General features: G+C 44.4%; 1 protein-coding gene across 1 annotated transcript in view; it reads left to right on the forward strand.

Annotated features, from left to right (window-relative positions):
* LOC143808836 (waprin-Rha1-like) overlaps window positions 1–22,126 on the forward strand; it is a 60,820-nt gene extending 38,694 nt beyond the window's left edge. The window contains exons 2-3 of the mRNA XM_077291937.1: window positions 4,218–4,357; window positions 21,856–22,126. Coding sequence (XP_077148052.1) covers window positions 4,218–4,357; window positions 21,856–21,867 — 152 coding nt within the window. The 3' untranslated portion in view covers window positions 21,868–22,126. The remainder of the gene's footprint in view (window positions 1–4,217; window positions 4,358–21,855) is intronic.
* The last annotated feature ends 5,078 nt before the right edge of the window (window positions 22,127–27,204 follow it).

Consider the following 27,204-nt stretch of genomic DNA (forward strand, 5'->3'; position numbering starts at 1 on the left):
ATTTCTAAAAAGAAAAATCTAAGAAAAAACTTAGAACAGAGGTTCCCTTAAGGGTATGTGCACACGTCAGGATTTTGTCAGGATTTTGTCAGGATTTTTCATCAGGTTTTGTAGCCAAAACCAGGAGTGGGTGATAAATGCAGAAGTGGTGCATATGTTTCTATTATACTTTTCCTCTAAGGCCGGGGTCACACTAGACCGTAATACGGACGAGTGCTATGCGATAAAAAATCGCATAGCACTCGGCCCAATGTTAATCTATGGTTCAGCTCCCATCATCCGATATTTTCTCCACCGTATTTCGGATCCGAGGGAACTCGCAGCAGGCTGCGATTGTCAGCGTATCTCGGCCGAGACTCGCCAATGCAAGTCTATGGGTGCGAGAAAAAATCGGATTACACACGGACCATGCGTGTGCATTGCGAGAAATACGCAGCGGTGTTCTATAGAAAAGCCGGTAATTCAATTGCTGGCTTTGCATTTCTCCTTCACAAACCCGACAGGATATGAGACATGGTTTACATACAGTAAACCATCTCATATCCCCTTTTTTTTGCATATTCCACACTACTAATGTTTGTAGTGTGTATGTGCAAAATTTGGCCGCTGTAGCTGCTAAAATAAAGGGTTAAATGGCGGAAAAAATTGGCGTGGGCTCCCGCGCAATTTTCTCCGCCAGAATGGTAAAGCCAGTGACTGAGGGCAGATATTAATAGCCAGGAGAGGGTCCATGGTTATTGGCCCCCCCGTGGCTAAAAACATCTGCCCCCAGCCACCCCAGAAAAGTCACATCTGGAAGATGCGCCAATTCTGGCACTTGGCCACTCTCTTCCCACTCCCTGTAGCGGTGGGATATGGGGTAATGAAGGGTTAATGCCACCTTGCTATTGTAAGGTGACATTAAGCCAGATTAATAATGGAGAGGCGTCAATTATGACACCTATCCATTATTAATCCAATTGTTTGAAAGGGGTAAAAAACACACACACACATGATTTAAAATTATTTTAATGAAATAAACACAGCGGTTGTTTTAATAATTTATTGCTCTCTCAATCCATTTGCAGGCCCTCGCTTGGCAAAATAATAAACGCACAAGATACATACCTTCTGATGTCCTATCACGTCCCACGAGGTAATCCATCTGAAGGGGTTAACTAATATTACAGGCACGAGCTGCGATAAACCACTCGCTCGTGCCTGTAATCCCCGGGTGCTGAAAGGAAAGCAGTGATCTGTACTTACATTGAGTTGCGGTGATGCGCCCCTGCTGGATGTTCTCATGAACTGCAGCCTGGGAACTTTTTCCCACGCTCCAGGTCATGAGGACATCCACCAGGGGGCGCATCACCGCGACTGAAGGAAATGTAGGTCAATGACCTACATTTCATTCATTCGCCGAGGAATTACAAGCACGAGCACACCGCTGCATTAGCAGGGCTCCTGCTTGTAAATTATTTTAACCCCTTCAGATGGATTACCTCGTGGGATGAGACGGGTCAGCAGAAGGTATGTATATTGTGTGTTTATTATTTTGCCAAGCGAGGGACTGCAAATGGATTGAGAGAGCAATAAAATATTAAAACAACCGCTGTGTTTATTTCATTAAAATCCTTTGTAATCATGTGTGTGTGTGTTTTTTAACCCTTTCAGACAATTGGATTAATAATGGATAGGTGACATAATTGACGCCTCTCCATTATTAATCTGGCTTAATGTCACCTTACAATAGCAAGGTGACATTAACCCTTCATTACCCCATATCCCACCGCTACACGGGAGTGGGAAGAGAGTGGCCAAGTGCCAGAATAGGCGCATCTTCCAGATGTGCCTTTTCTGGGGTGGCTGGGGGCAGATGTTTGTAGCCATGCGGGGGCCAATAACCATGGACCCTCTCCTGGCTATTAATATCTGCCCTCAGTCACTGGCTTTACCATTCTGGCGGAGAAAATTGCGCGGGAGCCCACGCCAATTTTTTCCGCCATTTAACCCTTTATTTTAGCAGCTACAGCGGCCAAATTTTGCACATACACACTACTAACATTAGTAGTGTGGAATATGCAAAAAAAAAGGGGATATGAGATGGTTTACTGTATGTAATCATGTCTCATATCCTGTCGGGTTTGTGAAGGAGAAATGCAAAGCCGGCAATTGAATATATATATATATGTGTCTCAATTACATATATATATATATATATATATATATATATATATATATATATATACTGTATATATGTTTTCCCGAACATTTGAGCACATAAATCCATTAGATGTCGGTTTTGCAAGCTTGCGAGAAAATCTCGGCATACGGATGCCATACGGTTGTCACACGGATGTCACACGGATCATTTGATGCGAGGAAATCGCATCCTCGCACTGCACACGGATCACTGTTTTTGAAACATTTGTGCGATTCTCGGCCGTGAAAAACGGACCATTTTTTTATACGTTAAGTGTGTCCCCGGCCTAATTGTTCCACTCCTGGTTTTGGCTACAAATCCTGATGAAAAATCCTGACAAAATCCTGACGTGTGCACATACCCTCAATGTGAACTTATGATTTTGGACTTGGAGTTTTCGGGTGGAATAGGCAGTGATTGGAAGTTCTCACTTGGCAATGATTGCTGTTATCCAGGTTATCTTCATTAGAGATCTTCACTCATCGCCAGTTCCTGAGACTACAGCTTGTGTAGACTGTGAAAAAGAAAAATGAAGAATTGAGTTACTATGGTATTTCACCATTTTTCTAGTGTAAAAAACCTTAGTAAATCACAAAATGTTTGCAAAACTCAGAAGTTGTACAAAAATATTGCGACTTTTGGCATTTTCATTTATTTGGTGAATTTATGAAGAGTTACATCCAGTCTGTGGCCCAACATTCACCCTTAGGCCATGTGCACACGTTCAGTATTTTTCACGTTTTTTTCGCGTTTTTTCGCTATAAAAACGTGATAAAAACGCAAAAAAAAAACGCTAACATATGCCTCCCATTATTTTCAGTGTATTCCGCATTTTTTGTGCAAATGTAGCCTTTTTTTCCGCGAAACCCCTAAGGGTATGTGCACACATCCGGATTTCTTGCAGAAATTTCCTGAAGAAAACCGGAAATTTTCTGCAATAAATCCGCATTTTTTTTGCGGTTTTTTTCCGTTTTTTTCGCGTTTTTTTTTTAGCATTCTGCAAGCGTAATTAGCTTGCAGAATGCTAAAGTTTTCCAAGCGATCTGTAGCATCGCTTGGAAAACTGACTGACAGGTTGGTCACACTTGTCAAACATAGCATTTGACAAGTGTGACCAACTTGTTACTATAGATGCTGCTTATGCCGCATCTATAGTAAAAGATAGAATGTTTAAAAATAATAAAAAAAATAAAAAAAATGGTTATACTCACCTGCAGGCGTCCGTTCCTATAGATGCCGGTGTGGTTCAGGACCTTCCATGACGTCGCGGTCACGTGAGCGGTCACATGACCGGTCTCGACCAATCACAAGACCGTGACGTCATCGCAGGTCCTTCACCGCACACCAGCTATAGAAACCGAAGCGTCAGCATGCAGCGGAGAGGCGGGAAGACATCGAGGGTGAGTATAGGACTATTTTTTATTTTAATTCTTTTTTTTTGACCAATTATATGGTGCCCAGTCCGTGGAGGAGAGTCTCCTCTCCTCCACCCTGGGTACCAACTGCACATAATCTGCTTACTTCCCGCATGGTGTGCACAGCCCCGTGCGAAAAGTATACAGATCAATGGACTCCTAGGTGTGCGGAATCCCCTGCAATTCCGCATTTTAATGAACATGTTGCTTTTTTTTCCGCGATGCAATTTTTTCGCGGAAAAAAAGGCTACATTTGCACAAAAAATGCGGAATACACTGAAAATAATGGGAGGCATATGTTAGCGTTTTTTTCACGTTTTTATCATGTTTTTATAGCGAAAAATACTGAACGTGTGCACTTGGCCTTACTGTGCTCCAGCCCCCGTACATCTCCGGCAGACACACACCACACTTGTAATGAATTATGGGCCTCTTGCACCTTATTGAATTGGGCCCTAAGTGTTCCTGTAGACTATGAAGAACATTTGATGAAGGTGTGAGAACTTTGTGTCCACTCTAATAGCTGGAAGAGTGAGGTAGATGATTGGCATGGATGATGGTGGCACAGCATGATGATAAACCTGATTATCACTTTCTACCTCTTCATTGATGTTTTGCAGATAAACCTGGAGCTTGTGAAAAGGATTATCCAGAAATAGCTTGTAAAAGGCTGGATGACACCCTGTGCGCCAAGGACTACCAGTGCCCTGACATGTTGAAGTGCTGTAAAAAGGGTTGTAAGATGGAGTGCAGACACGCTGTAAGTAACACAATCTATCATATGAGAGGGATTGACCACACAACAGTAGATTACCCCAACCCCAAAATCTGTACATACAGTGGGTACGGAAAGTATTCAGACCCCTTTAAATTTTTCGCTCTTTGTTTCATTGCAGCCATTTGGTAAATTCAAAAAAAGTTCATTTTTTCTCATTAATGTACACTCTGCACCCCATCTTGACTGAATAAAACAGAAATGTTTAATTTTTTGCAAATTTATTAAAAAAGAAAACCTGAAATATCCCATGATCATAAGTATTCAGCCCCTTTGCTCAGACACTCATATTTCAGTCACATGCTGTCCATTACCTTGTGATCCTCCTTGAGATGGTTCTACTCCTTCATTGGAGTCCAGCTGTGTGTAATTAGACTGATAGGACTTGATTTGGAAAGGCGCACACCTGTCTATATAAGATGTTGTGAATTTGGATTCTGGGCTCCCCCGGTGGCTACTGGTGGAATTGAACTTGTGACATCATCTTCCCTGTTCACCTGTTCTGATTAGATCTGGGTGTCGCTATATAACCTGGCTTCTCTGTTAGATGCTTGCCGGTCAACAATGTTATCAGAAGCCTCTCTGTGCTTGTTCCTGCTCCCAGACATCTACTAGATAAGTTGGACATTCGTCCATGTTTTGTTTTTGTATTTTGGTTCCAGTTCACAGCTGCAGTTTCGTTACTGTGTCTGGAAAGCTCTTGTTGATCAGGAATTGCCACTCTGGTATTATGAGTTAATGCCAGAGTCCTAAAGTAATTTCTGGATGTGTTTTGTTAGGGTTTTCTACTGACCATGAAAGTATGCTTTCTGTCTTCTGCTATCTAGAAAGCGGACCTCAAATTTGCTAAAACTATTTTCCTGCTGCGTTTGTTGTTTCATCTCATATCACCGCCAATATATGTGGGGGGCCTCTGTCTCCTTTTGGGCATTTCTCTAGAGGTGAGTCAGGTCTTATATTTCCCTCTGCTAGCATTATTTAGTTCTCCGGCCGGCGCTGGGCATATAGGGATAAAAAGTAGGACATGCTACCTGGCTACTTCTAGATGATGCGGTAGGTTTAGTTCATGGTCAGTATAGTTACATCTTCCAAGAGCTTGTTCCTATAGAGGCTTATTCTAGTTCTCTGGCCATGGAGATCATGACAGTTTGACCGGCCCACTAAAGGGTTAAAATCCTTGGCTGAGAAAGGAGAGAAATAAGAAGTCTGCTGAGAGTTTTTTTTTTTTTTTTTTTTTTTTTCTGTGCTCTTAATTGGATCACTTGCCAGTCTGTCTATGCTGCAGTCTTTCTTTTTTTTCTCTCTCCTTATAATCTTTGAATGGCTTTGTGTTCACCTGTTAATAATGGATCTTCAGAGTGTAACTGCAGGTTTGAATAATCTCACCACGAAAGTACAAAATTTGCAAGATTTTATTATTCATGCTCCGGTATCTGAGCCGAGAATTCCTTTGCCGGAATTCTTCTCAGGGAATAGATCTAGCTTTCAGAATTTTAGAAATAATTGTAAGCTATTTTTGTCCCTGAAATCTCGTTCTGCTGGAGACCCTGCACAGCAGGTTGGGATTGTGATTTCCTTGCTCCGCGGCGACCCTCAAGATTGGGCTTTTGCATTGGCACCAGGGGATCCTGCGTTGCGCAATGTGGATGCGTTTTTTTTGGCCTTGGGCTTGCTGTATGAGGAACCTCATTTGGAACTTCAGGCAGAAAAAACTTTGATGTCCCTATCGCAGGGGCAAGATGAAGCTGAAATTTACTGCCAAAAATTCCGTAAATGGTCTGTGCTTACTCAGTGGAATGAGTGTGCCTTGGCGGCTACTTTCAGAGAGGGTCTCTCTGATGCCATTAAGGATGTTATGGTGGGGTTCCCTGTGCCTGCGGGTCTGAATGAGTCCATGACAATGGCCATTCAGATCGATAGGCGTCTGCGGGAGCGCAAACCAGTGCACCATCTGGCGGTGTCCACTGAGAAGACGCCAGAAAGCATGCAGTGTGATAGAATTCTGTCCAGAAGCGAGCGGCAGAATTTTAGACGGAAAAATGGGTTGTGTTTCTATTGTGGGGATTCTACTCATGTTATATCAGCATGCTCTAAACGTACTAAAAAGCTTGATAAATCCGTTCCCATTGGCACTTTACAGTCTAAATTTATTTTGTCTGTGACCCTGATTTGCTCTTTGTCATCTATTACTACTGACGCCTATATCGACTCTGGCGCCGCTTTGAGTCTTATGGATTGGTCCTTTGCCAATCGTTGTGGGTATGATTTAGAGCCTTTGGAGACTCTTATTCCTCTGAAGGGGATTGACTCCACCCCATTGGCTAATAATAAACCACAATACTGGACACAAGTGACTATGTGTATTAATCCGGATCACCAGGAGACTATTCGTTTTCTAGTGCTGTATAATCTACATGATGATTTGGTGCTAGGATTGCCTTGGCTGCAATCTCACAACCCAGTCCTTGACTGGAGAGCTATGTCTGTGTTGAGCTGGGGATGTAAGGGGGCTCATGGGGATGTACCTGTGGTTTCCATTTCATCATCTATTCCCTCTGAAATCCCTGAGTTCCTGTCTGATTATCGTGACGTCTTTGAAGAACCCAAGCTGGGTTCACTACCTCCGCACCGTGAGTGCGATTGTGCTATAGATTTAATTCCGGGTAGTAAATACCCAAAGGGTCGTTTATTTAATCTGTCTGTGCCTGAACATACTGCTATGCGAGAATATATAAAGGAGTCCTTGGAAAAGGGACATATTCGTCCATCGTCATCTCCCTTAGGAGCCGGTTTTTTCTTTGTGTCAAAAAAAGACGGCTCTTTGAGACCATGTATTGATTATCGGCTTTTGAATAAAATCACGGTTAAATATCAATACCCATTGCCGTTGCTGACTGATTTGTTTGCTCGCATAAAGGGGGCCAAGTGGTTCTCTAAGATTGATCTCCGTGGGGCGTATAATTTGGTGCGGATCAGGCAGGGGGATGAGTGGAAAACCGCATTTAATACGCCCGAGGGCCACTTTGAGTATTTGGTGATGCCTTTTGGTCTTTCTAATGCCCCTTCAGTCTTCCAGTCCTTTATGCATGATATTTTCCGCGATTTTTTGGATAAATTTATGATAGTGTATCTGGATGATATTCTGATTTTTTCGGATGACTGGGACTCTCATGTCCGGCAAGTTAAGAGGGTTTTTCAGGTTTTGCGGTCTAATTCTCTGTGTGTCAAGGGTTCTAAGTGCGTTTTTGGGGTTCAGAGAATTTCCTTTTTGGGATATATTTTTTCTCCCTCTTCCATTGAGATGGATCCTGTCAAGGTTCAGGCTATTTGTGATTGGACGCAGCCCTCTTCTCTTAAAAGTCTTCAGAAATTTTTGGGCTTTGCCAACTTTTATCGTCGATTTATTTCTGGTTTTTCGGATGTCGTTAAGCCATTGACCGATTTGACTAGACAGGGTGCTGATGTTGCTAATTGGTCCCCTGATGCTGTGGAGGCCTTTCAGGAGCTTAAGCGCTGTTTTTCTTCTGCCCCTGTGTTGCGTCAGCCTGATGTGACTCTTCCTTTTCAGGTTGAGGTCGACGCTTCTGAGATCGGAGCTGGGGCAGTGTTGTCGCAGAAAAGTTCTGACTGCGCCGTGATGAGGCCTTGTGCCTTCTTTTCCCGTAAATTTTCGCCCGCTGAGCGGAATTATGATGTTGGGAATCGGGAGCTTTTGGCCATGAAGTGGGCGTTTGAGGAGTGGCGCCATTGGCTCGAGGGGGCCAGACATCAGGTGGTGGTATTGACTGACCACAAAAATTTGATTTATCTTGAGACCGCCAGGCGCCTGAATCCTAGACAGGCGCGCTGGTCATTATTTTTTTTCTCGGTTTAATTTTGTGGTATCGTACCTACCAGGTTCTAAGAATGTTAAGGCGGATGCCCTTTCTAGGAGTTTTGAGCCGGATTCACCTGGCAACTCTGACCCCACAGGTATTCTTAAGGAGGGAGTTATCTTGTCAGCCGTTGCTCCAGACCTGCGGCGGGCCTTGCAGGAGTTTCAGGCGGATAGACCGGATCGTTGTCCGCCTGATAGGCTGTTTGTTCCTGATGATTGGACCAGTAAAGTCATCTCTGAGGTGCATTCTTCTGCGTTGGCAGGTCATCCTGGAATTTTTGGTACCAGGGATTTGGTGGCAAGATCCTTCTGGTGGCCTTCCCTGTCACGAGATGTGCGAGGCTTTGTGCAGTCTTGTGACGTTTGTGCTCGGGCCAAGCCTTGTTGTTCTCGGGCTAGTGGATTATTGTTGCCCTTGCCTATTCCTAAGAGGCCTTGGACACACATCTCGATGGATTTTATTTCAGATCTGCCTGTTTCTCAGAAGATGTCTGTCATCTGGGTGGTGTGTGACCGTTTTTCTAAGATGGTTCATTTGGTTCCCCTGCCCAAATTGCCTTCTTCTTCCGAGTTGGTGCCCCTGTTTTTTCAAAATGTTGTTCGTTTGCATGGTATTCCTGAGAATATCGTTTCTGACAGAGGAACCCAATTTGTGTCTAGATTTTGGCGGGCATTTTGTGCTAGGATGGGCATAGATTTGTCTTTTTCGTCTGCTTTTCACCCTCAGACTAATGGCCAGACCGAGCGGACTAATCAGACCCTGGAGACATATCTGAGGTGTTTTGTGTCTGCTGACCAGGATGATTGGGTTGCTTTTTTGCCTTTGGCGGAGTTCGCCCTCAATAATCGGGCCAGCTCTGCCACCTTGGTTTCCCCGTTTTTCTGTAATTCGGGGTTCCATCCTCGATTTTCCTCCGGTCAGATGGAATCCTCGGATTGTCCTGGAGTGGATGCGGTGGTGGAGAGATTGCATCATATCTGGGGGCAGGTGATGGACAATTTAAAGTTGTCCCAGGAGAAGACTCAGCTTTTTGCCAACCGTCACCGTCGTGTTGGTCCTCGGCTTTGTGTTGGAGATTTGGTGTGGTTGTCTTCTCGTTTTGTCCCTATGAGGGTCTCATCTCCTAAGTTTAAGCCTCGGTTCATCGGTCCGTATAAAATATTGGAGATTCTTAACCCTGTTTCCTTCCGTTTGGACCTCCCTGCATCCTTTTCTATTCATAACGTTTTTCATCGGTCGTTATTGCGCAGGTATGAGGCACCGGTTGTGCCTTCCGTTGAGCCTCCTGCTCCGGTGTTGGTTGAGGGTGAGTTGGAGTACGTTGTGGAAAAAATCCTAGACTCCCGTGTTTCCAGACGGAGACTCCAGTATCTGGTCAAGTGGAAGGGATATGGCCAGGAGGATAATTCTTGGGTCACTGCATCGGATGTTCATGCCTCTGATCTGGTTCGTGCCTTTCATAGGGCCCATCCTGATCGCCCTGGTGGTTCTGGTGAGGGTTCGGTGCCCCCTCCTTGAGGGGGGGGTACTGTTGTGAATTTGGATTCTGGGCTCCCCCGGTGGCTACTGGTGGAATTGAACTTGTGACATCATCTTCCCTGTTCACCTGTTCTGATTAGATCTGGGTGTCGCTATATAACCTGGCTTCTCTGTTAGATGCTTGCCGGTCAACAATGTTATCAGAAGCCTCTCTGTGCTTGTTCCTGCTCCCAGACATCTACTAGATAAGTTGGACATTCGTCCATGTTTTGTTTTTGTATTTTGGTTCCAGTTCACAGCTGCAGTTTCGTTACTGTGTCTGGAAAGCTCTTGTTGATCAGGAATTGCCACTCTGGTATTATGAGTTAATGCCAGAGTCCTAAAGTAATTTCTGGATGTGTTTTGTTAGGGTTTTCTACTGACCATGAAAGTATGCTTTCTGTCTTCTGCTATCTAGAAAGCGGACCTCAAATTTGCTAAAACTATTTTCCTGCTGCGTTTGTTGTTTCATCTCATATCACCGCCAATATATGTGGGGGGCTTCTGTCTCCTTTTTTTTTGGGCATTTCTCTAGAGGTGAGTCAGGTCTTATATTTCCCTCTGCTAGCATTATTTAGTTCTCCGGCCGGCGCTGGGCATATAGGGATAAAAAGTAGGACATGCTACCTGGCTACTTCTAGATGATGCGGTAGGTTTAGTTCATGGTCAGTATAGTTACATCTTCCAAGAGCTTGTTCCTATAGAGGCTTATGCTAGTTCTCTGGCCATGGAGATCATGACAATAAGACCTCACAGCTCACAGTGCATGTCAGACCACATGAGAATCATGACGTCAAAGGAACTGGCCAAGGAGCTCAGAGACAGAATTGTGGCAAGGCACAGATCTGGCCAAGGTTACAACAGAATTTCTGCAGTACTCAAGGTTCCTAAGAGCACAGTGGCCTCCGTAATCCTTAAATGGAAGAAGTTTGGGACCACCAGAAGTCTTCCTAGACCTGGCCGTCCAGACAAACTGAGCAATCGTGGTAGAAGAGGCTTGGTGAGAGAGGTAAAGAAGAACCCCAAGATCACTGTGGCAGAGCTCCAGAGATGCAGTAGGGAGATGTGTTGTGAATTAGACTTTTTTGGCTCCCTCTTGTGGTCACTAGTGATATGACTCTGGGATTGTCTTTCCTCAGTTTGGCACCCACCTGGGTCGTTAGTCCAGGGGTGTTGCTATATAAACTTCCTGGATTCTCAGTCCTGTGCCTGGCATCGTTGTAATCAGTTCCCTTCTGTTTGCTCCTGTCTGCTGGTCCTGGATCTTGCAAAATTAAGCTAAGTCCTGCTTCCTTGTTTTTTGGTTATTTGCATAGCTCTTATTTTTTGTCCAGCTTGTACTAAATGTGATTCCTGATTTTGCTGGAAGCTCTAGGGGGCTGGTGTTCTCCCCCCGGGCCGTTAGATGGTTCGGGGGTTCTTGAATATCCAGCGTGGAAATTTTGATAGGGTTTTTGCTGACCGTATAAGTCATCTTACTATATTCTGCTATTAGTCAGTGGGCCTCTCTTTGCTAAATATCTAGTTCATTCTTACGTTTGTCTTTTCTCCTTACCTCACCGTTATTATTTGTTGGGGGCTTGTATCCAACTTTTGGGGTCTTTTCTCTGGAGGCAAGAAAGGTCTATCTTTTCCCTTCTAGGGTTAGTTAGTTCTCCGGCTGGCGCGAGACGTCTAGAACCAACGTAGGCACGTTCCCCGGCTGCTGCTATTTGCGGTGCTAGGATAAGATACATGGTCAGCCCAGTTACCACTGCCCTAAGAGCTGGTTTTTTTGTGTTTGCAGACTTGGTATGTACTTTTGAGACCCTCTGCCATTGGGGTCATAACAGTATGCCAGGCCAAGGTTGAATGTTTAATGCATTGCAGAAGTGGAATTACAAGAAAGGAAAGTCTGAGTTTTTGTTTTTTTTTTCTTTCCTCTCTTTTTTCCTCCCCTTTACCTCTGAGTGGCTTGTGCTTGCTGCAGACATGAATGTCCAGACTTTGATTACAAGTGTAGACCAGCTTGCTGCTCATGTGCAGGGCATACAAGATTTTGTTACCAGTAGTCCAATGTCTGAACCTAAAATACCTATTCCTGAACTATTCTCTGGAGACCGATTTAAGTTTAGGAATTTCAGGAATAATTGTAAATTGTTTCTATCTCGGAGACCCCGTTCATCTGGAGACTCAGCTCAGCAAGTAAAAATTGTTATCTCTTTCTTACGGGGCGACCCTCAGGATTGGACCTTCTCGCTAGCGCCAGGAGATCCGGCATTGGCAAATATTGATGCGTTTTTTCTGGCGCTTGGATTGCTTTACGAGGAACCCAATCTTGAAATTCAGGCAGAAAAAGCCTTGCTGGCTATTTCTCAGGGTCAGGATGAAGCTGAAGTGTATTGCCAAAAATTTCGGAAATGGTCTGTGCTTACTCAGTGGAATGAGTGTGCTCTGGCCGCAAATTTCAGAAATGGCCTTTCTGAAGCCATTAAGAATGTGATGGTGGGTTTCCCCATTCCTACAAGTCTGAATGATTCCATGGCGCTGGCTATTCAAATTGATCGGCGTTTGCGGGAGCGCAAAGCCGCGAATCCTCTGGTGGTGTTGTCTGAACAAACACCTGATTTAATGCAATGTGGTAGAATTCAGACTAGAAATGAACGGAAAAATCATAGACGTCAGAATGGGTTGTGTTTTTACTGTGGTGATTCTACACGTTATATCAGCATGCTCTAAACGCCTAACTAGGGTTGTTAGTCCTGTCGCCATTGGTAATTTGCAACCTAAATTTATTTTGTCTGTGACTTTAATTTGCTCATTGTCCTCCTACCCTGTTATGGCGTTTGTGGATTCAGGTGCTGCCCTGAGTCTTATGGATCTGTCGTTTGCCAAGCGCTGTGGTTTTGTTCTTGAGCCATTGGTAAATCCTATCCCTCTTAGAGGTATTGATGCTACGCCATTGGCGGAAAATAAACCGCAGTTTTGGACACAGGTAACCATGTGCATGACTCCTGAACATCGGGAGGTGATTCGTTTTCTTGTTCTGCATAAAATGCATGATTTGGTCGTTTTGGGTCTGCCATGGTTACAGACCCGTAATCCAGTCTTGGATTGGAAGGCAATGTCTATGTCAAGTTGGGGCTGTCAGGGAATTCATGGTGATTCCCCGCCGGTGTCTATTGCTTCCTCTACTCCTTCGGAAGTTGCTGAGTATTTGTCTGATTACCAGGATGTATTCAGCGAGTCCAGGTCCAGTGCTCTGCCTCCTCATAGGGACTGTGACTGCGCTATAGATTTGATTCCAGGTAGTAAATTTCCTAAGGGAAGATTATTTAATCTGTCTGTACCTGAGCATACCGCAATGCGTTCGTATATCAAGGAATCTCTGGAGAAGGGGCATATCCGTCCATCCTCTTCCCCTCTTGGTGCGGGATTTTTTTTTGTGGCCAAGAAGGACGGATCTTTGAGACCTTGTATTGACTATCGGCTTCTGAATAAAATCACTGTTAAATTTCAGTATCCTTTGCCTCTGTTGTCGGACTTGTTTGCCCGGATTAAAGGTGCCAAGTGGTTCACCAAGATAGATCTTCGTGGTGCGTACAACCTTGTGCGCATTAAGCAAGGAGATGAATGGAAAACTGCATTTAATACGCCCGAAGGTCATTTTGAGTACTTGGTGATGCCTTTCGGGCTCTCTAATGCTCCTTCAGTGTTTCAGTCCTTTATGCATGATATTTTCCAGAAGTATCTGGATAAATTTATGATTGTTTATCTGGATGATATTCTGGTTTTTTCTGATGATTGGGACTCGCATGTAGAGCAGGTCAGGATGGTGTTTCAGGTTTTGCGTGAGAATGCTTTGTTTGTTAAGGGCTCAAAGTGTCTCTTTGGAGTACAGAAGGTTCCCTTTTTGGGTTTTATTTTTTCCCCTTCTGCGGTGGAGATGGACCCAGTCAAGGTCCGAGCTATTCATGATTGGACTCAACCCACGTCAGTTAAGAGTCTTCAGAAGTTCTTGGGTTTTGCTAACTTCTACCGTCGTTTTATCGCTAATTTTTCTAGCGTTGTTAAACCTTTGACGGATATGACCAAGAAAGGTTCTGATGTTGCTAACTGGGCTCCTGCAGCCGTGGAAGCTTTTCAAGAGTTGAAGCGCCGGTTTACTTCGGCGCCTGTTTTGTGCCAGCCTGATGTCTCACTTCCCTTTCAGGTTGAAGTGGATGCTTCTGAGATTGGGGCAGGGGCCGTTTTGTCGCAGAGAGGCCCTGGTTGCTCTGTAATGAGACCATGTGCTTTTTTCTCTAGGAAGTTTTCGCCTGCTGAGCGGAATTATGATGTTGGCAATCGGGAGTTGTTAGCCATGAAGTGGGCATTTGAGGAGTGGCGTCATTGGCTCGAGGGTGCTAAGCATCGTGTGGTGGTCTTGACTGATCACAAAAATCTGATGTATCTCGAGTCTGCTAAACGCCTGAATCCTAGACAGGCCCGCTGGTCATTGTTTTTCTCCCATTTTGACTTTGTGGTCTCGTATTTACCAGGTTCAAAGAATGTGAAGGCTGATGCTCTTTCAAGGAGCTTTGTGCCTGACTCTCCTGGAGTCGCAGAACCAGTTGGTATTCTCAAAGAGGGAGTTATCCTGTCAGCCATTTCTCCGGATTTGCGACGTGTGTTGCAGAGATTTCAGACTGGTAGACCTGACTCTTGTCCACCTGACAGACTGTTTGTTCCTGATAAGTGGACCAGCAGAGTCATTTCCGAGGTTCATTCCTCGGTGTTGGCAGGGCATCCGGGAATTTTTGGCACCAGAGATCTGGTGGCTAGGTCCTTTTGGTGGCCTTCCTTGTCACGGGATGTGCGGTCATTTGTGCAGTCCTGTGGGACTTGTGCTCGAGCTAAGCCTTGCTGTTCTCGTGCCAGCGGGTTGCTCTTGCCCTTGCCTGTCCCGAAGAGGCCTTGGACACACATTTCCATGGATTTCATTTCAGATCTTCCGGTGTCTCAGGGCATGTCTGTCATCTGGGTGGTATGTGATCGCTTTTCCAAGATGGTCCATTTGGTATCTTTGCCTAAGCTGCCTTCCTCTTCTGATCTGGTTCCTTTGTTCTTTCAGAATGTGGTTCGTTTACACGGCATTCCTGAGAATATTGTGTCTGACAGAGGATCCCAGTTTGTTTCCAGGTTCTGGCGATCCTTTTGTGCTAAGATGGGCATTGATTTGTCGTTTTCGTCTGCCTTTCATCCTCAGACTAATGGACAAATGGAGCGAACTAATCAGACTCTGGAGGCTTATTTGAGGTGTTTTGTTTCTGCAGATCAGGATGATTGGGTGACCTTCTTGCCGTTGGCTGAGTTTGCCCTTAATAATCGGGCTAGTTCCGCTACTTTGGTTTCACCATTTTTTTGCAACTCTGGTTTCCATCCTTGTTTTTCCTCGGGACATGTGGAGCCTTCTGACTGACCTGGGGTAGATTCCGTGGTGGATAGGTTGCAGCAGATCTGGAATCATGTGGTGGACAACTTAAAGTTATCACAGGAGAAGGCTCAGCGTTTTGCCAACCGCCGCCGCGGTGTGGGTCCCCGACTTTGTGTTGGGGATTTGGTATGGCTGTCTTCTCGATTTGTTCCTATGAAGGTCTCCTCTCCTAAATTTAAGCCTCGCTTCATCGGTCCTTACAAGATATTGGAAATCCTTAATCCTGTGTCCTTTCGCTTGGATCTTCCGGTGTCGTTTGCCATTCACAACGTGTTCCATAGGTCTTTGTTGCGGCGGTACGTTGTACCTGTGATTCCTTCTGTTGAGCCTCCTGCTCCGGTGTTGGTTGAGGGCGAGTTGGAGTACGTGGTGGAGAAGATCTTGGATTCTCGTCTCTCCAGGCGGAGGCTTCAGTATCTGGTCAAGTGGAAGGGCTATGGTCAGGAGGATAATTCCTGGGTGGTTGCCTCTGATGTGCATGCGGCCGATTTAGTTCGTGCCTTTCACGCTGCTCATCCTGATCGCCCTGGTGGTCTTGGTGAGGGTTCGGTGACCCCTCCTTATAGGGGGGGTACTGTTGTGAATTAGACTTTTTTGGCTCCCTCTTGTGGTCACTAGTGATATGACTCTGGGATTGTCTTTCCTCAGTTTGACACCCACCTGGGTCGTTAGTCCAGGGGTGTTGCTATATAAACTTCCTGGATTCTCAGTCCTGTGCCTGGCATCGTTGTAATCAGTTCCCTTCTGTTTGCTCCTGTCTGCTGGTCCTGGATCTTGCAAAATTAAGCTAAGTCCTGCTTCCTTGTTTTTTGGTTATTTGCATAGCTCTAATTTTTTGTCCAGCTTGTACTAAATGTGATTCCTGATTTTGCTGGAAGCTCTAGGGGGCTGGTGTTCTCCCCCCGGGCCGTTAGACGGTTCGGGGGTTCTTGAATATCCAGCGTGGAAATTTTGATAGGGTTTTTGCTGACCGTATAAGTCATCTTACTATATTCTGCTATTAGTCAGTGGGCCTCTCTTTGCTAATTATCTAGTTCATTCTTACGTTTGTCTTTTCTCCTTACCTCACCGTTATTATTTGTTGGGGGCTTGTATCCAACTTTTGGGGTCTTTTCTCTGGAGGCAAGAAAGGTCTATATTTTCCCTTCTAGGGTTATTTAGTTCTCCGGCTGGCGCGAGACGTCTAGAACCAACGTAGGCACGTTCCCCGGCTGCTGCTATTTGTGGTGCTGGGATTAGATATATGGTCAGCCCAGTTACCACTGCCCTAAGAGCTGGTTTTTTTGTGTTTGCAGACTTGGTATGTACTTTTGAGACGCTCTGCCATTGGGGTCATAACAGAGATGGGAGAAAGTTCCACAAAGTCAACTATCCCTGCAGCCCTCCACCAGTCGGGCCTTTATGGCAGAGTGGCCGAACGGAAGCTGTTGTGAATTCTGCTCTTGGGCTCCCTCCGGTGGTTATAAGTGGTAGCGCTGCTGTCTGACATTCACAGCAGTCATCAGGTGTGTCCACTTCAGACTGGGCTATTTAGTCTTGCTTCACCCTTTGGTCAGTGCCAGTTGTCCATTGTTCCTGGAGGATTCACATCCTTTCCTGGTCTCTGCTGCTTGCTGTGCAGTTCATCAAAGATAAGTTCTGGCTTTGCTTTTTGCTGTCCACATGTTGTGGGCTTAACAGTTCAGTTCATTTTCATGTTTGTTTTGTCCAGCTTGGTCTGTGCAAGGATTTGTTCAGCCATGCTGGTATCTCTGGAGATGCAGATATACCCTCCATATCTTTAGTTAGATGTGGAGCTTTTGTATTTTTCTGTGGTGGATATTTTCTAGTATTTTAATACTGACCGCATAGTACTCTGTTCTCTCCTTTCTATCTAGCTAGTACGGCCTCCTTTGCTAAATCCTGATTTCAGTCTGCGTATGTTTTTTCCCTCTCCTCTCACAGTCAATATTTGTGGGGGGCTGTCTATCCTTTGGGGGTTTTCTCTGAGGCAAGATAGTTTTCCCTTTTCTTATCTCTAGGGGTATTTAGATCTCCGGCTGTGACGAGGTGTCTAGGGAGTGTTAGGTACATCCCACGGCTGCTTCTAGTTGCGGTGTTAAGTTCAGCGTCTGCGGTCAGTACAGATACCACCTTCTCCAGAGTGTCCCCCATGCTGCTCCTAGGCCACCATATCATAACAGGAAGCCTCTCCTCAGTGCAAGACATATGAAAGCCGCATAAAGTTTGCTAAAAATCACATGAAGGTTTTCCCAGACTATGAGAGATAAGATTCTCTGGTCTGATGAGATGAAGATAGACCTTTTTGGTGATAATTCTAAGTGGTATGTGTGGAGAAAAACAGGCACTGCTCATCACCTGCCCAATACAATCCCAACAGTCAAACATGGTGGTGGCAGCATCATGCTATGGGGGAGGGGGTGTTTTTCAGCTGCAGGGACAGGACGACTGTTTGTCATTGAAGGAAACATGAATGCGGCCAAGTACAGAGATATCCTGGATGAAAACCTCTTCCAGAGTGCTTTGGACCTCAGACTTGGCCGAATGTTCACCTTCCAACAAGACAATGACCCTAAGCACACAGCTAAAATAGCAAAGGAGTGGCTTCAGAACAACTCTGTGACCATTCCTGACTGGCCCAGCTAGAGCCCTGACCTAAACCCAATGGAGCATCTCTGGAGAGACCTGAAAATGGCGTCCACCAACGTTCACCATCCAACCTGACAGAACTGGAGAGGATCTGCAAGGAAGAATAGCCGAGGATCCCCAAATCCAGGGGTGAAAACTTGTTGTATCATTCCCAAGAAGACTCATGGCTCTACAAGCTCAAAGGTGCTTCTACTCAATACTGAGCAAAGGGGCTGAAGACTTATGACTATGTGATATTTCAGTTTTTGTAATTGTAATTTGCAAAAATTTCTACATTTCTGTATTTCAGTCAAGATGGGGTGCAGAGTGAACATTAATGAGAAAAAATGAACTTTTTTAATTTACCAAATGGCTACAATGAAACAAAGAGTGAAAAATTTAAAGGGGTCTGAATACTTTCCGTACCCATTGTATATTACATAAGAAATGATAAACAGCAGAAGTTTGCTTGAGGATTATCAGGCGTAATTCTAGTATATCTTTCCATCTTCTCAGTTTTTATCAGCATGTGTCTTCTGTGCGATGCCTCCTGCTCATCGATGTATCAGTTATCTCCACTTGTCGCGTACTGAAAAGGACAAAATCCTTGAGTTGAGAGATGGTGGTTGTCACTCTGGCAGATCGCAATGTCCATAGTTCGAGATGTCAGCAGTGGTCAGCGTCGTGTGTCCCTATGATTGGGAGAATGATGGCAAGTTTGAAATACAGTAAGAGGTGTACAGACACGAAACTCTGAAAAGAGGGATGTTAGAAGAATGGCGTATTGTGATCCATTCTGTGCTGCAAATGAAAATAGATGCCCATATAGAGCCCACGTTGTCACACAGCATCTACTCAAGCCTTCAAAAGGTGCCAACATGACATTAGCCTACAAACCAAGCATCTGGCTACTGGTGCCCCACTAACCTCATGTCACCGCATCCAAAGGCCAACTTGGTGCAGAGCAAAACAGCAATGGAGGTAGGATTGGAGGTTTGTCCTCTTCAGAGATGTGCCCCAATTTTGTCTTGGACACAACGATAGATGAAGAATGGTTTGGAGACCACATGGGAAACACCATGAAGATGCCTTCATTAAGAAACTCACACCAGTCCTTCTCTAAGATTATGGTCTGGGGGGGCATAATGCACAGCGGTCAGACACTTCTCATTTCAGGTGCACTAACAGCTCAGTATTACGTTGATTTGCGGTGGATCCAATGTTGCTCCAGTTTCTCCAAAGTGTCCTATGTGCCGTTTTACACACAACATCCCAAAGCTTCATGTTTCTCACATTACTGTGAGCCATCTACGTGACCTAAATCTTCTTCCATGGCAGCATAGTCTCCAGACTTGTCTCCATCGAGCTTCAGCTGCACATCATGACATTGGTATTGTCGATGTTAAGTGGGGTGACCATGGGTGGCCTCTAGCACGTACATTAGCTGCTACTGGTTACCGCATCAATGAACTGAGCACCCCAAAACCATGCTCAAAGGAGCTCCCTGACAATACATGAGTTGTAAACTTAAGCAAGGCATAAATGTTTTTAGCATGAGCATCACCTGCAGGACGAGGCATCTGTATACGAAGCACGGGCTGTAGTGAAGTACACATCTGAAAAATCAGGAAAGATCTGAGGCTCCTCCTGCTCCCTCTTCTGTTGCGGTCTCAGCCTATTCCTCCCCTTCCGAGCAACAGTGCCGCCTGGCTCCCTGCAAAGAGGATGTGACAGCACCACCACCGAGCATTTCCACACCATCCCATTGAAACATTTAGCTCTACATCCCCCAAACACTAGATCCCATAATCTAAATATGACCTCACAAGTGATTTTTAAAGGGCTAACAATGTGTTGAGATCATGATAACCACAGTATGTGTTTCACAGTTGCCACTACTTTTCCAGGCAGACCATCTCTGTCCTACCACCACCGAGGATTACTGGATGTTTTTTGGATGTTTCTCTGTCCATGTTGCCCCCTCCTCCTCCTCAGCTTCCTCCAACGCCTCTTCATCCAAGTAACACTTGCACCACCAGTTAAGCTCAGCCAGTGATAAACTACAGCAGGCTGTTCTGAAACACAGCTGTTTGGGGGACAAATCCTATTCCACAAAAGAGATGTGGATGGTGATGAAACAATAGACAGATGTGTGGTTGGTGCCAATAAACCACAAGCCTGGCCTGGTGTTGTGCGAAAATGGGCAAAATCTCATAACAACTCCTGGCCTAGCTGGTTTTAAGCAGATCCCTTGCCTAGCGCAGATATGTCAGAGCTGGTGAAAGCGCAGGCAGTGTGTGTGCACTTTTGGCATTTTCACCCTATAGCTGCTCACCTGTCTGCAGTTTCACTTCTGCTTTCCCACTCACCGCCTCATATGTAATGGACCCACAAAGTGGAACTCCATCTTCCACATTCTGGAGAGACTGTGCGAGCAGCAGGTGATACTAGAGTTTCAGCTGCAGCACACACAGGGGAATCATTGATCAAGAAAATGGGTATATCCAGCTCTTCTTGTTCCATACAATTCAAAGTTTATTGAATCAAATCTTAAAAATAACAACATGATACCATGCAGTATAACTGTCACTGGCTCCAAAACCTGTCAAATGACATGCATCAGTGCATTTCTAGTGGTGCCTGTGGGTGCAGAGATAGCCCTAACTAAAGAACTATTAGATGGCAACTCGGACCAAAACTCCCTAAACACCTGTCGAGTTGCTTCACGTTCCTCCTAAAGTAAGGGAGGGCAGAGCAGAGTGTGATTTACCTACTAGAGGAGAAGTGTGCTGGACAAAAGGAAAGATGCTACAGTGAGTAAAGTAAATAACAAAATGCCAAACAAAGAATAAAGCAATTACTCTTAACAAATATACAGCCTACTTACTAAAGTGAAACAGAAGAGAGGTGCAAAGTACAGCAAAGGAACATCAAAATGAAAACCCTAAGCTCAAAGACTGGCTCCAAACAGCAATACAGTGTCAGAACATCTAAATGAATCTATCACCAGCAGGAAACGCCCGCTGGGGGACAGATTATACAATGATGAGCAGACGGGTAATAATGTTTTGAACTTTTGACTTTCAGGCTCCATATCTCACCGTCCACTTTTGCTTTGAACATGACACTCCCATCATTTTATAGACAATCATCTTGGCTATCTCATACATACTGTAAATGTGACTTGCGACTATCTAGCATATGATTAGTTATGCAGATTCTTATGTCACTGCATTGTTACTTTTTCGCTCCTAAAAATGTTAATTTTCATTTTTATTATTTTATCAGTATTTTGTAAATCCACCTTTGGTTTTCACCATGGCCTGAATCCTTCTGGTTATGCTCTCGATCAGATTCAAACATTTCTCCACACTTTTTTTAGTTTTTATTTTTCAGAGTCTTAAAGAGAATCTGTCACCTCAAATTGGCGGGCTATGTAAATGCCCTGTGTCCGGTCCGATGGGCGGTGTTTCGTCTCCTTTCCTCCACCCCATCCTTCCCCTCTGTCCGCATTATTTTCGGGAATTTGAGTAGGTGTCCTCCATAGTTTGCACGTGCGCAATGCAATCTTGCCTCGTGCACGTTCAGTATGCTTTGCCCAACTACAGGCAAAGCCGAAAAGAATTACTGCGCATGTGTCGGCGCACTATGTCCCGGAACTCCGCAAAATACTTCCGGGACATAGTGCACCGGTGCATGCGCAGGAACGCTTTTCGGCTTGGACAAAGAATACTGTGCGTGCGCGAGGCAATATTGCATTGCGCACGCGCGAACTATGGAGGACACCTACTCAAATTCCAGAAAATATTGCAGACACCGGGGACATATAGACATGTATGCTCAGCACTACTTCACTTCAAATTGTAAATTACATTGAAGTCAGTGAATTGTCACTAGTGAAATCCATCACCCAAAAACTAGGTGAAAAATTAATAAAAAATAGTAAATGTAATGATACCTTGCAGAACTGAATCCTCATCATTCATTGTGTTGTCTTCCATCAGATCTTCTACTAGAGATAAGGAGAAGATGGCGGGAGACTCCGGGCAGATAACGAATGAAGAGACCAATGGACGTAGACCAAATCTGTATATCCTACGATGTCTGGTGGATCGTCCTCTGTAGACCCGTCTTTGCCACTTATCTGTAACTGTAGTTTCCTTGTCCATGACCACAGTCTGTAGTAGATCTTCTGCAATATTCAGATCCTCATAATGTTCTTTCTCCTCAATTCTCATTTGGATCTGTTAAAGTGAATAAACTTGAGGAGACCAAGAGTTTTGTGTGTTCTATGGTCGCAGTGCATTTGGGATGTTAGCGGGGTCTGGTGCAGGGTTTCGAAACTTGACAACAATAAATCATGAGTCTAAATCACCAACCAGTCCTGTAGCATCCACACGGTGTAAGGAATTTAAGAGAGAGTAAGCTTTAACTGTATTTTATTCTTCTCCTCTTTTCCTCCAGCACACAGCATAACATTTTCTCCTCAGGCTATATCAGAAACTGAAACTAAACTCAACTCCCGTCTTCCTTTCTTAAAGAGACAGATCTAATTCTTATACATTACATCATCCCTCTTTTTTTTTTTTAAATATATATATTAACAACCTAAAACAAATATTGACAATCCAACAACACGAAAATGTCCAAGAAAACCCATATGTCTGTATTGTCTAATTCCCCCTTTTTCTTTAAATTATATCTCTTCAATAAGTCTCGATGGAGCCCTTCTTTCCCGTGTAGGGTAATGTCTGGGTTCATTGGGGGTGTCCAGTGCTGACGGATCAGTCACCTCTTGTTGGTCCTCTCCACCGTCGGGTATCAAATCTTCCACTGGTGGGAGTTCATTTCCATTGTTCTGCGGTATGATTTAAAAATGTGAGGAATTTCGAGTGATGGAGTGTCTGTCTCGCTCAGCCGTGACCATATTGCCTTTTCTCTTAGTAACATTCTATTTTGCAGGACTATATACAGCTGAGGTTTTGTTGGTTGATTTTTGACGCACAACAACCATATCACCTCTTTTGATGGCACATGGCTGTGCCCGTCGCCTTTTGTCTGCATAATGTTTCATGGCTTGCTTGCTAAAGAAATCTGATGATCGCACTGAAGAGTCATTTGGTAAGGGATGACTGGTCACATCAAGGATCCGTGTACGAAGAGTTCTGCTGAACATTAGATGAGATGGAGCAGCATTAGTGGTGGAATGTGGTGTGTTGCGGTAATTGCGCAGGAATTTGTATAGTGACTGTTTCAGTGGGGTGTGCTCCAGGCTAGCTGCCTTGATTCGTTTCCCCATGGTGCGCATGAAATGTTCTACAATTCCATTAGCTTGCGGCCAGCAAGGTGTGATCTTTCTGTGGTTGAACCCCAAGTATTCAGAAAACTGAGCAAACACATGTCCATTGAATGGAGGTCCATTATCTATTTTGACCACTCTCGGAATGCCATATGCAGAGAATATGTCGTCCAGTTCTGGTATGACACTATTAGCAGACGTTGAAGAGATGAATGAAATGACAGGGTATCTAGAATATTCATCAATTGTTACTAGAATGTATTGGCCATTTGGTAATGGTCCATATATGTCGACTGCCACTTCCTCCCATACAGCAGTGGGTAACGGAGACATCTGTAATGGCTCTAGAGTTAATGATGGAGTAATTAATTGACAAGTGGAGCAATGTCTAATCTTCTCTTCCACCAATTTATCCATATTTGGGAACCACACTTTTTCTCTGAGTAACTTTTTTGTGCCAACAATTCCTAGATGACCTTCATGTGCTATCTGTATGACTAGGTTGCGCAAGGCCTTAGGTACAACCAGTTTGGTACCACGAAGGATGAGTTGGTCTTCAGTGACTGATAATTCCTCACGTACATTTGAAAATAGTTTTAACTCCTTCAGATCAATCCCATCTTCAGGAAATTTTTTCTTTTGAATTTCATGCCACCTTCTGTTTTGGATAATTTGTATTAAGGCACAGAGTGTCTTGTCACTTGTTGTTGTATTCACAAACTGATCAACAGAAAGTGCTTTTGGCACAGCGTGAGCTGCAACAAAGTGTATTTATTCTTCAATGGAGGAATGCACAGGTAAATCATCATCCTTAGGATGTCTTGAGAGATAATCAGCCGGATTGCTGTATTTTCCAGGTTTGTGAACAATTTTGTAATTGTAGTCCTGTAGACGTAGACCCCATCGTTCAATCCGTGTTGGCATTTTAGCTCTGGGATTTCCAAAAATTGTAAGGAGAGCTTGATGATCTGTGACAATAGTGAAGGGAGCGCCATAGAGAAATAAGTGAAAGTGTTCACATCCCCAGACGACTGCCAAGCTTTCTTTTTCAGGTTGCGAATACTTTCTTTCAGTGCTCGTTAAGCTTTTACTTGCATAAGAAATGATGTGGGGACTTTGATTGTCATCCTTGTATTGTGCTAAAATTGCACCCAGTCCCACGGGACTGGCGTCCACAATCAGTTCGGTTCGAAGAGCTGGATCAAAATAGGCCATGGTGGTTGTTGAGCAGAGTTCATTTTTAATAGTTTCAAAAGAGGCCTGACAGTCTTGGGACCATTGAAAAACGAATTTTGTTTCGTGAGTTCCCTTAATGGAGTGCTGATTGTAGAAAAAATTGGAATATATCTAGCACAGTAACTTGCCATTCCAAGAAAAGAGCGCACTTCACTGGCATCCTGTGGAATTGAAGCTGCTCTGATGGATTCCACTTTCTTGGGATCAGGTCGTACTCCATCCGCTGAGAAAATGTGACCATAGAACTCCAATGAATTTTTATCAAATTCACATTTTTCTTTGTTTAAAGTGTGTCCAGCAGAGAGCAGACATTCAAAGATAGCATATAGAGCATGATTATGCTCAGCTTGAGTTTTCCCAAAAACCAGTATGTCATCACTGTAATTAAAGGCATTTGGAATATGTTGAATGACGCTCCTTATCGTATCTTGAAAAATCTCCGCTACTGAGCAGACCCCAAACATCAATCTTTTGTATCTTCTGAGACCCACATGGGTGGAAAATGTTGTTAAGTATCTGGATTCTGGACTCAATTCTAGTTGATGATAGCCTTTATTGAGGTCGAGCTTTGGAAAAACGGTTGCTCCATTTAATAAATGAATAATGTCATCAATTGTGGGTGAGATGTGTCTTTCCCTCTGAATAGCAGTGTTGGGCAGGTGCATGTCAACACACAGTCTCACCTGCTCTGGAGTCTTTGGTTTTGGAACTACCACAAGTGGAGAGACCCACGGAGTGGGACCAGAAACAGTTTCTATGACATCATCATCCATGAGTAATTGGAGTTCCTTTTCTACCTTCTTTCTCAGGTGAAATGGAATACGCCTGTGAGCCTGGGCTGCTGGACGAACACTGTCATCCACATGAAGATGCACTTGAGAGTCCACTAAATAGGGAGGGAAAACTGTTCACCATGGCTTGTACATCCATGTCCGCAGGGTCGGTTATGGTATGAACAATCTGGATGAGTCCTAGCTTCAAGGCAGTGTGATAGCTGAGAAGACAGCCTCCCGATCCTTGTAATGTGTGAAAAGTGGTTTTCTGCCTATTTTCTTTATAGCGAAGTTCAGCATCAAATTGTCCCATTGTAACCAGAGGTGTTTTAGATCCATATGGAAAGATTTTCGTCTGCACTTGCTGTAAGACTGGCTTTGTTTTCAACTGTTCATAAGTATTGCTGTCTATGATATCCACCGAAGCTCCTGTATCTATTGTAAAGGTGATATCCGTGTGTAATACATGGAGACTGCACTGAGCTAGTGACAGAAGTCGTGAACACATAGTTCTTAGCCACAGACATTTCTTCTAGATCCTGATTTACCATTTTTGGCAGGCTTTGTCATTGGCAGAGGAGACTTGTTGGGCGCTGATTTGCAGACAACTGAAAAATGGTTCCCTTTTCCACATTTAGTGCAAGTTTGTCCTATAGCTGGACATTTGTTCATGTGGTGAGGGAAATCTTGTCCACATCTATAACATTTCTTCTGTCGCGGGGCTTGCTTGCCTTGTGCACTGTTATATTTGAGATTATGCACCTGTAAATTATCCCCATTCTCCATTGCAGTGGCCTGATGATCTGCTATCTCTATAGCACGGGCCATCTTGAGTAAATCATGCAGAGAGAGATCCTGCTGCAGAGCTTTACGCCTTATGTTATTAGACGAGCAGGTGACAATTACTTGAGTTAGGATTTCATCATCTACGTCAGTAAATGCACACCCATGTGCAAGTTCTTTTAGCCGGGTGACATAGGTGTCTATGGATTCTTCTGGAAGCTGCTTAGCAATCCTGAACTTGTATCTTTCATATCTGATGTTTTGTTTAGGGTTGAAGTAGTCAGTGAGAGCTTTGGAGCAGTTGCTGTACGTGTCTGTCTCTGCTGCCGGTAATGTGCTGTATATGTCATAGACTCCTGTGCCCGCACAATACAGGAACACGGCTCGCTTTCTTTTATCATCCTTTATATCTATTGCTTCCAGGAAATTCTCAAACCGATTTAACCATTTTCTCCAGTTATGAGAGAGATTAGTAACATCAGTCATATCAAACTGTGGGAACGTGTGCAAGTATTCAGCCATGATGGAGTCTCTCAGTGGTGCTGGCGTGTGAAGCAGTAAAGCAGGGGTCAGTACTCACAGCAGCAGGTGATTCTATCCCATCCTTGTCGCCAGTTGTAGCATCTACACGGTGTAAGGAATTTAAGAGAGAGTAAGCTTTAACTGTATTTTATTCTTCTCCTCTTTTCCTCCAGCACACAGCATAACATCTTCTCCTCAGGCTATATCAGAAACTGAAACTAAACTCAACTCCCGCCTTCCTTTCTTAAAGAGACAGATCTAATTCTTATACATTACAAGTCCCATCATATGATGCCGGCCCCGACCATCTGTTCTGCTATTTCCTCAATAAAAAGACTCTACATGATGCTTGGTCAGTGATACCCACAGAGAGAGGTGGGCACTAGTAGCCAGCTATCTCCAGCAGCCGACTCTCCAGAGACAACCCTATCATGTCATATTTCTATAGTTGAGTAATTCGTGTCATGAGCACTGATCACATTTACCTTATCTAAATATGTTACAAATTCTTAGTCTGTGATCATTCCCATCAGAGCCCTGCCCAATCCCCTGCAGAGAAGTAGAGCTACATCTCTGGGCTTACACTAAGGGGCGCTCAGGAGCCCACTGGATACAGGTTCATTATTGAGGTCCATGTATAGGTCGTATGCAGCCAGCTCCTCGGCTCAACCTAGTGGTGGTCCCCGACAGCAGATCTTCATCATGCAATGGTTCATCTTTGCTTCATCTATGCAGGTTTT

Source organism: Ranitomeya variabilis, chromosome 2, assembly GCF_051348905.1.
Source record: "Ranitomeya variabilis isolate aRanVar5 chromosome 2, aRanVar5.hap1, whole genome shotgun sequence".
Taxonomy (NCBI): domain Eukaryota; kingdom Metazoa; phylum Chordata; class Amphibia; order Anura; family Dendrobatidae; genus Ranitomeya; species Ranitomeya variabilis.